This window comes from Eptatretus burgeri, chromosome 10 (genome assembly GCF_056783735.1).
Source record: "Eptatretus burgeri isolate ZD-2024b chromosome 10, Ebu_testis_v1, whole genome shotgun sequence".
Taxonomy (NCBI): domain Eukaryota; kingdom Metazoa; phylum Chordata; class Myxini; order Myxiniformes; family Myxinidae; genus Eptatretus; species Eptatretus burgeri.
The window spans coordinates 23,458,878-23,468,877 of record NC_140970.1 but is presented as its reverse complement, the minus strand read 5'-3'; the positions used below and the strand labels follow the sequence as shown (position 1 = coordinate 23,468,877).

Genomic DNA, 10,000 nt, shown 5'->3' with positions numbered 1-10,000 from the left:
TTTATGAATATTGCCAAATTGATTCTTAAAATGAGATCAGAATAATGTAAGAAAGAAAGTGGAATGTTAATGCATGACATTTACGTGGTGTAATCTTGTGACTAACATTACAAGATTAATTACTTTTGAAAAATTAACTTTCATGATCAAAATCTGAGTGATTAATACACTACTGAGTGCAATTCCATGGTATGATGTGTTTCTCTTGTATGTTAACACTGGTTGAAAAAAATCTCACTGTGTTTCCTTGTTGGCCCTTCCTGCCTTTGCTTGCAGTCAATATCTCAGCCTGTAGAACACACAGTAAACAGTTTGGGGGATGGGTTGGAGGGAGATCTAATGGGATAATAATGTTCTAATTATCATAACTACAGAACTCTGAATAAGACTGAGGAACCTGTCTGTATCTCTGTATAGGTAACTCATTGCTGTTTACACTGCATATAATTATATCCATACACGTTTTCACATGATTTACACAGCAATGTCAGGGTGATGTAACACTCAGGGATTACATCTTAGCTTTGCAAGCCGAAAAAGACTTGAAAATAACATGAGAAGTATTTTATGGTGAAGTAGACTTTGGGGAGATTTCACTAAGTGTACTTCAAAGGGAGTCTCTAGCATCTAAATCCTGCAGGAAAGCCAAAAATCGATGCAACTAAAGCCAGGCGTACAGGCAGTGCATCAGGACTGGGGGATCATGAGTATATGTCAAATAAGAAGTGTAGTTCATCTTGCTGTAACTGCATGGCTCAACTCCATGTTCTTTCTAGAACCCATTTCCAGCATTGCATATGCAGTTGTGAAATACCTGACTGAATTTGGTGATAAATATTTGAAATAGAAAGGAATTCATTTGGAACTAGACACATCCATTTAACTATTCATTTTGAGTTGTAGGTTTGAGTTGAGACTCATGAGTACATTTAGGCAATGGTTTCAAGCCTTTAAAGAGCATGAATGTTCTCATGTGACTATGGAGAAGATATTGGACCAGGATTGAAGTATGAACTTCATCTGCTGGTTGCAGTATTGTTGATGTGATTAGGGCACTGATGCAATACCCTGGCAAATTAATTAGGATATAACTTTAGCCCAGGGTATGGAAACAACATTATAGTCTGCTCTTTTTGAAAGGTACTGTGCGAATTTTAATGTTCACAAACAAATTCAAGCACAGGAGACAACCAGCAAAGGTCCCAATGAGGCAGGGATAGTAAACCCTATACTCCATACTGAAATAAAATTTTGGAATTTGGCCAGAGAACTGGCTCACATGTAAGCTAAGCAAAGCACTCAATATATAAAATTATTTTGGATGTAGGTACTGTTACTGATACCAAGTCCTGGAGAGCAAGTCCTCTGGTACAAACCTCATCTCCTTTGGTGCCAAAAGGTCCCTGGTTGCCCTGGAAAAGAAGAAAGAGAATCCATATCATCAAATCAGAACTCCTAATTATTATGACTAGCAAAGAACCCTCACAGACAGATTCATAACCACACTTTTATGATGCCGAAGACGTATTTTATTATGACTCATAATACTGCCTTCCATCAGATGGCGCTATACGATAAACATTTACAAAGAAGAATTGGGGTCCTTCCCCCACCCTTAACCCCCCTGTGGCAATGATTTTTTTTTAACTGCCAAAAACCCTTCCTGTGCACACCCCAAGTACAACCAGCAGTTTTCAACCCATTCAATACAGTGGTGTAGAAATGCATAGAACTCAAACAAACAAACAAACAAGAAAGGTGTTGTGTATAGCATGGTACTTGAAAATCCAAATTAAATGTAATTGACATGGAAACAGCGATTTGGAAACTTTGACCTATCAAGTGTTTTACATGGTTTATTGTTATGCATAACGAATTTGGCTGATACATTTTCTAATTGTGGCCTAATAGGTGTTTTACATGTTTCAGATGGCCTTGACCTTTGACTAATTTTGACCAAAGTTAATAAACAAATGCACAAATAAACTGTGTAATTTTCAATTTGTTATCTTGGAAAATTGAGAGATATGGCAATAATATAATTGCAAAAAGTCCCATTTGATTATAATGATGTGAAATTGTTGTTATGGAAACCATTGACATGTCAAAAGGGCTAAATCGATTGTTCGGAATTTTGGTGAAGCAATTCAATGAACAAATATGCAAATCCTGTTCAAATTTCAATTAAATTTTACGATCTTAGAAATTCAACGTTGAGGTCCAAATTTTTGACCCTGACTGCTTGAGAAAATGGTTGACCGGAAGTGATTGACCAACCTCTAGTTTTAAAAAAGCACAGGCTTCCAGCTTTAGACTAGCTCTACCAGTTGGTTAAGTTTCATGAAGATCGGTCTGGAATTGCAACCTGTAGGCGACTGACAGAACAGACAGACAAACAAACATACTCAGGAAATGAATATACTTGTGAATCTTCAATTTCACAAGTAACAAACAAGCAGACACTTCTCGAATCATAGATACAGTCATATGATTACTCGTGTTCAAATGGATTATTTTGCAATAAACAAATGTAAAGCTGAAAATAAACTGTATGACTCGAAAGAGTAAATAGTGAGGCTTACCTTTTTGCCTTTCATTCCTTTGTATCCAACAAATCCCTATGTAATGTGAAGATATATTGTGATTTAAATTAAACAGAACACAGCTTAAACAGCAAAACAAGATTAAATACCTTCAACTGAGGTTTTCTAATCCACCAAGTCATATTGCTGGGCCCTGTCTTGTTTATCCATAAATACAAATGCTTGGTGTAATGTCTTCATTCACTTTAACATTCAATCACTTGCTGAATCTGACTTGATTAATATAATTCGTTTAATTCATGTTTTTGTATTACGTACCACATCTCCTTCTTGGCCCCACATACCAAGTGGTCCGGGTTTTCCCTTGAACAAAGACATAAAGCAGCAACATTATGAAAATGTCCGAATCCATCCATGACCACAAACAATGTTTACAGAGCATCTGTTCTGCCAAAGCAGTTACCAAAGCACTGAGAAATGACCCTGGACAGGTTGTGACTCTGTCGCAAAAGTGCTACATGTTAGGGCAATAATTTGGAATCAGGTCACAGTTTTTAAATGGTGACAACATACAATGCTGTACTCTTTTTTTTTCTTTTTTTTTAAAGGTAAGTTGGGATTTTTAACATCCACCAGTGAATATGAGCCACCAGCAAATGATAGCTGATAGGACACCTGACTTAATGTTCATCTGCAGGACGGTGTACTGATTGATGCAACACCCTGCCTGTAAAACATCAGGATGACAGTTTTTTAGTCAGATCAGTAATCAAAACCAGACTGGACAGTTCAAACGCACACAACCTCAAAGCTATCTTGTCAGTCCACAATGATACACAGAGTTATATTTTCAACTTAATGATTAATCAACTTCATAATCAAACTATTTGAAAGAAAAAAAAACCCAATAAATACAGTAATTTGTAGAAGTTTGATGGAAATTATGACTCAAGGTGGTTTGGCAGGTCCCCAAAAATATTTTCAGGGAACCTGAAATCCCCAAAAATGTTACCAAATATTACAACAGAAAAATCAAGGTAATACTATTGTTTAGCACAGCACAACCTCATGTACATGAATCTGAACAGTAATTAGTCAAATATTTTGCTAAATACCTCAAGCAAAGGGTTGAGGGTAAACTTGTGAATAAAACTTCTGGTTTGAGACATGAACTCCAAAACAAGTTTGGGATTTTGGCTCTACACTGTGACATCATCAGACTGCCTCAGCTAAATAGTATTGTCTACAGCTCATTCAACATGCCTCATGATTTGATGAATTTGAGACTTGTATCAAGAGGGTTTTTTTCCTTAATGAGTTGCACTGTGCCAGTATTATCAATAAGGAATACTATATAAGGTTGTGCATCTGTCACAAAACCCAAGGTTGTTTGATCAGTTGATTTCTAACCAGTAGTCAAATGCAGACTGGTTCTTTCAGTTTTACTTTCCACCAAAATCTTTTCACATTTGACATATAAATTCTAAAGAATCCTTTCTGAAGATGACGTCACAGAGGTGCACCGTGTGAATAGTAAAGTGAGCCAAACAATGACATCGTGCAGAGGATGACATGCAAATAAAAAATATTTGGGATTGTGTCATAAGCAAAGATGAAAGAGAAGTTAGAAATATATTTTGGCCTTACTTGGCTTTATTAAGAAAATAAATTATAGCTTCATATAACAATTCTTTATTGCAAACAAATATTCTCTTTAACAATTCTTTATTTTTCAATATCACATTGAGACCGCTCCAATGACAGACAATGTAAAACAATGGGAGGCATGGAAGGACGGTGTTGGTTGCCATACCTTTGTGTTGAGAGAGGATAAATTATCATTATGCAAATATTAAGAAACACATTCCAAACTAAAATGTACACAAATGCTGGTGTTGTAAAGTATATTTTCAAACAAATACAATACTTTGAAAATCCAAATCTCACCTGGATGCCAGGATTTCCATCGGATCCAGTTTGTCCCACCATTCCATCCCTTGGTAGGCCCTACAAATGTGGAAGGCAAAACAAAACCATTCATGTGGCTTTACCTTGGAACACCATCTTGGGGCCATGGTCATTGTGTTAGGAAGTTTGCTACTTGCCTTGTCTCCCCTGATTCCTGGTACTCCTGCTGGGCCCTGCATGAATGGCAATGGTCAAGTAAGGATACTGATCAAAGTAATATGTAACAACAATGAAAAACATCAATGGATGGCAAAGGCCATATTTAGCTCAAAATACTTTGTGGCAGATTATATAAAACCATTCCATCCAGCACATGTAGTTTGAGAGGATTCAGGGCTAAATTGTTATAACTAGCAAAGTTTTACAACAGAACAACAGTTGTACAACTACAAAGTTGTACAACACTGTTGTATTGATGAACATTATAAAAAAAACAGAAAAAGAGCAATGGGAGATTGCAGACCCTTGCTAGGTTTTGTGTAGTTTTGTGTGGTGTATTTTGTGTGGTGTATTTTGTGTGGTGTTTGTGTACTGGTGTGTTACGTCATTCATAAGAGACATAACTAGAACTGCCACTTTATAACTGCTGGTAGTGACAACCAGGTACCAAGATGTCGTGCTTTGATGCAACCCCACTCTGATCGGATACCTGTCCCTGACCCATGACATTTAAAAAAAATTATTATTCATTATTCAATTGAATTTAGAATGAGATGAAAAGAAATTCAATTCAAATCAAATAGAAGACCAAACAGGTACAGTCCTGCATTGGAGTAATCAGAAGGACCCCAAACAAGCAAAAAGCAAAGATGAAGTAATCAGGAGGAACCTGGAAAGGATTCACATTTCAGCTGATACTACTCTACCCTCAAACCCATCCAAGCACAGCCAAGTGAGCCGTATTAAAAAACAAACAAACAAAAAAAACAGAGCCCTGATCAAAAAAAAAAAGTGATCCTGGCTGCCAGACGATGTGTCTGATCAAGTTGAAATTTAAAACATGTATTCCCCATCACTACTAGATCATAATTCTGGTTTCGTGTTGATTGATTAAGTGGTACCAGAGAAAACATTATATTCTTAAATCCAATGGCTGCCAAACCATGTGACCCATCAAATATTTCTTAACGAACTTGGACACACATGCCGTGGGGAACATGTGTGTGGTTTCCCCTCGATCTGTCCAACCGTTCTGGAGAAGATTTTATAGATTTAAGGGCATATCCAATACGGCTGCCGAATCACCTGACCGATGCAGTAATCAAATTTTTTTTTGTGGACCATTTTATCCCTAGATGACCATCAAAAATGTTCATACTGATCGGATGTAGTGTTCTACATATGCAATTATGACATCATAAAGAAGGTACCTGTGATGTCATAAAAAAAATCACACTCATTCTACAGGAGGAGGACTTGCTATGTGACAAGTTTCAATTTTTTTCCTTTGTGTGGTTTCAGAGATACAGAGGTCCAAAATTTTTTGGCTTTTCCAACATGGCTGCCACACTACGTGGCTGATGATGTCATAATTATAATTAAAACATTCTACATGAGTAGTCGCTCCTATGGTGAAAATTTCTTCTGAATCTGAGAAGCAGTTGCAGAGCAAAACACTAAAGTTCTGTGCGGACAAACAAACAAACAAGAAAGAGACGTCGAGCAGAGCACGACACTTGCAAAATCCACCCCCCTCTCCAAAAATTGCCGTGGATACATCAAATTGTCCATTTCATTGAGATTAAAATTGACAATTTTAATCAAAGCTCAGGTCAATCAGTTGAAAATTGATTATAATCAATCGGATACCTGTCCTTGAAAATAAATAATTATTTTTCAGATGAATTTGATGATTTTAGAAGTTTGACTTTGAGTTGACCTTTGACCTTTTGACCTCAAAATAGTTGCTTTCCCAATTCAGTGATGGACGATGCAAAACCCGTTCAACTTTCAAGTTAATAGGATGTAAATTTACAATTCTCAAAAATTATTTTTTTCTCAAAAAACAAAACAAAAAATAATTCTCAAACAAATAATCGGAGAAACCAACTATATTTGAAAAAAATGTTTCACTGTGAAGGATGCACCGAAGATACATTGAGCCATTTGTTCTGCTATCTTTATGTCAGTACCATGTGCCTGAGAATGATAAATCCAAAGATTTTCTCCAAGCCCCACCCACCTCTAAACATGGTGACCATGACATTTTGAAGATGGATCAGTTGTTAGAAAATTCCAACAACATTTGACTTAGCTTGTTGCCAAAAGTTATGGTGGATAGCACAGTGTGCTGAAGGATGTGGAGGCAAGCTCAGCTGCTGAATTACCAACCCTATTGTCATACAGTTCGGCACAACTTACCTTCAGAAGAAACGCTTCAAATCCTATGGTATGGCTTTAGGAATCGAATTAAGGTCCCAGTTATCCTCTCAAGATATTTAATATATCCACTCTGCATAATCCCCAAGAACATTGTTGAAGGCCCTGTCACACCTTGACGTTTTAGTCAGCGTATGGCAACGTATCAAAATGTATCTAAAACGCTGGCGTACGCTGAACTATTGATGTTTTTTTCAGTTTTGGGTGTATAATAACGAGTTGGACGTATGCATAACGTATTAGTAACGTACACAGAACGTTTCGATAACTTATAGATAACTTATACCAACGAATGCTGAGCGTGTTGTCGGCGTTCACAACCAATGCCCAACGATAGTCTAACTTATGCATAGCGCACGGCAGCGTATCGCCGACGATCACATGGCGTAGCCTATTAATAGGCTGCCGCTCAACGATTTAAATCATAACCGCACGAGAAATCGAAGTGTCAACATCACCGTCATGCCGAAGAAAAAAAAAAAACCATGGAGTCTGGAACACTGACGGGTTCCTCCTGTGAAGCCCATTTTTATATACCAATTCCCCTAAACGCTGCCAATACGCCATTATACGGTAGCTGTAAGTTAGAAACACGTTCAGTAAGTTCTGTGGTCGTCCGGAAGACGTCAATCAAATTCGTCTACATACGTCAATATGCGTTGGAGATACGTTACACATAGGTTCAAAGCACGTTACTCATAGGTTAGAAATAAGTTTCGGGTACGCTAAACATTACCTTGACGTGTTTCGACTTATGAGTAACTTACAAGTAACGTGTGTTGACATGTGTCAACGATCGCGTGACGTGCCTACAACTTATGGCCAGCGTATGTGGAACGTGTGAGTCATACGCTGGCATAAGTCGAAAAATTTTGAGCATGCTTAAAATTTGGCGACGAGCTCAGCGTACTATGACGTATGCCAGCGTGCTTCAGTGTGCTCTTAACATATACAAAACTTACCCATAATGTATTCGACGTGTGCCAGTGTATTCGCCAAATTTTTCATACGTCGGCATACGCTGGCTAAAACGTCAAGGTGTGACAGGGCCTTTACACGTGATTATACAGGCAACTCTTTTCCATCAGAAAAAAAATTTTCATTGTTATTTTTTGTGCAGGCAAGTGACCTTATGTGAATATTTGATTGGTCGTTTTGAAACACATTGAATCCATGAATTCACCAACATTACTTTAGCAGATAATATGTTTAATTCACTTTATTTGGAAAGGGTAATTTCGAGTGGCACTTCCTTTGCAGAGGTAGCATTTCAGTACGCATTCTCAACATTGGCCAATCAAAACTAACATACACAATCGATGTAAATTTTGTAGCAGCAGTTGATGAGGTAAAATGAGGTGCTCATTACAACTAAAGAAAGCACAACTGAAAGAGCTACAATACTTGAGGTTTTAAAGTGAAACAAAAGTGAAATTTCCAAAAATGAGAATGAACAGATCTGATAATTACTGCATTTTCACTTTACAATTTGGGGGGAAATGCAACTTTAGGCAGCAAATGCAACTTCAGTGAATTACCCACTAATTTCTATGGAGGCAGCCATATCTTACACATGATTGGCTAAAATACACAAGTGCCATCAGATATGTTTCATAGCAAATTGTGGACAAGACGTGCAATTAAAAAGGAACAATAGTTCACTTTGTGACAATAACATGAAAATAAAGTCATAAAGGTGGACAAAATAAATGTTGCTAATCCTTTATCGCAAATCTTTGTCATTTTCTCTCACAGAGTGCTGTTTTTCATGTGCTTTTAAATACTCACCTGTTGTCCAACTAGTCCACGATGTCCACTCATTCCTTTTGTGCCATTGTTGCCCGGAACACCTGGGCTTCCCTGCCAACATAGGAAGCATCTTTTAGCTTTGTGTGCTTGTTTCAAGCCTTTAAAGAGCAAGAATATTCTAATCTGACAATGGAGTACATGTTTGACTAGGAATGAAGTTGGAACTTGGTCCACCAGTTGTAGTATTGTACAATGGTATGATTGTGGCACCGAAGCAGTGCCTTTGCAAATTAATTAGGGTACAAATATGGCAATGTGCTGAAAAAATATACAAACAGGGTGTTTCAAAAGTCTTGGTACGATTTGGATTATGACTATTCAACATGATTATGATTAATATACATATATTTTTGAATACATTGTCAAGGCTTGTATGAGAGCTAACACACAATGCACAACAAGAGGGGCATGAGACAAGAGGTGTGGGAGAGGGAAGGTCAAAACAGTGGGGAACAGAGGCATTAGGAGTTCTGTGGAAGGGAGAGGGATGGGGGAGGGAACATGGGGTACACAAGATGGACATTACAGGGACTTTCAGGAAGGAAAGCAGGGAATTTGAAGGAGGTGGGTTTGGGGTGGATTAACAGGGGTAGAAAAGATTGAGGTTTTGAATGGGGGAAGATAAGTGGTGGTGGTGAACAGCTGTTTTGAAGTCCTGGAGGGAAGAATGGGATTGAATATAGTGTGGGAGATTATTCCAAAGGTGGGAAAGAAGAGGAATGAAAGAGTGAAGGTGAGCAGTGATTCGGGATTTTCGTAGTTTTACCAGAAGGGGGTTGCTGGTGGGTGGAAGCACCCTGGGGAAATATGGGGGGGGGGCATATCGCAGACAGAGCGGGGGTGGGGGGCGAAACCGGAGGGGAGATGGTAGAAGACAAAGACCACTGACCTGTCTGCAGTGAGAGAGTGAGAGGCCCAAAGACGCAGCCTCATCATGATGATCCTAAATGCCTTGGTTTCTATAGCATGAAGCTGAGAAAGGTGAGAGGCAGGAGCACCAGCCCGAAGGGGAGAGCAGTACTCCATTAGAAATACCTGGGCCTTTCAGAAAGGATTGGCAGGATAGTACAGATTGGCATAGCCTACAAGCCTCTACCCACCATCCGTAATGTCATCTCAAAACTAAAGGACCCAATATCAACTGGTGATAAATCTCGAGTGGTTTACCATTCATTATGCAAAGACTGTTACCAATTCTACATTGGTGAAACTGGAAGAAATTTGAAACAACAACTGGATGAACACGATAGAGCAATATTAGGCTTGGAAAAGTGACCCAGTCAGCCATTGCATGCAATTGC

The 10,000-nt window shown here is 38.3% G+C and overlaps 1 protein-coding gene across 2 annotated transcripts in view; it reads right to left on the bottom strand.

Moving 5' to 3' along the window:
- Nucleotides 1-10,000, bottom strand: part of LOC147018083 (uncharacterized) — a 357,617-nt gene that overhangs the window by 40,322 nt on the left and 307,295 nt on the right. For both annotated transcript variants that reach the window (XR_015062269.1, XM_085897420.1), the window contains exons 89-95: nt 8,679-8,750; nt 4,649-4,684; nt 4,491-4,550; nt 2,862-2,906; nt 2,583-2,618; nt 1,377-1,412; nt 239-289 (exon numbers count right to left, since the gene is read on the bottom strand). Coding sequence is in view for 1 of the 2 variants with exons in the window: in XM_085897420.1 (XP_085753546.1) it covers nt 239-289; nt 1,377-1,412; nt 2,583-2,618; nt 2,862-2,906; nt 4,491-4,550; nt 4,649-4,684; nt 8,679-8,750 (336 nt within the window). In the remaining variant the exon portion in view is untranslated. The remainder of the gene's footprint in view (nt 1-238; nt 290-1,376; nt 1,413-2,582; nt 2,619-2,861; nt 2,907-4,490; nt 4,551-4,648; nt 4,685-8,678; nt 8,751-10,000) is intronic.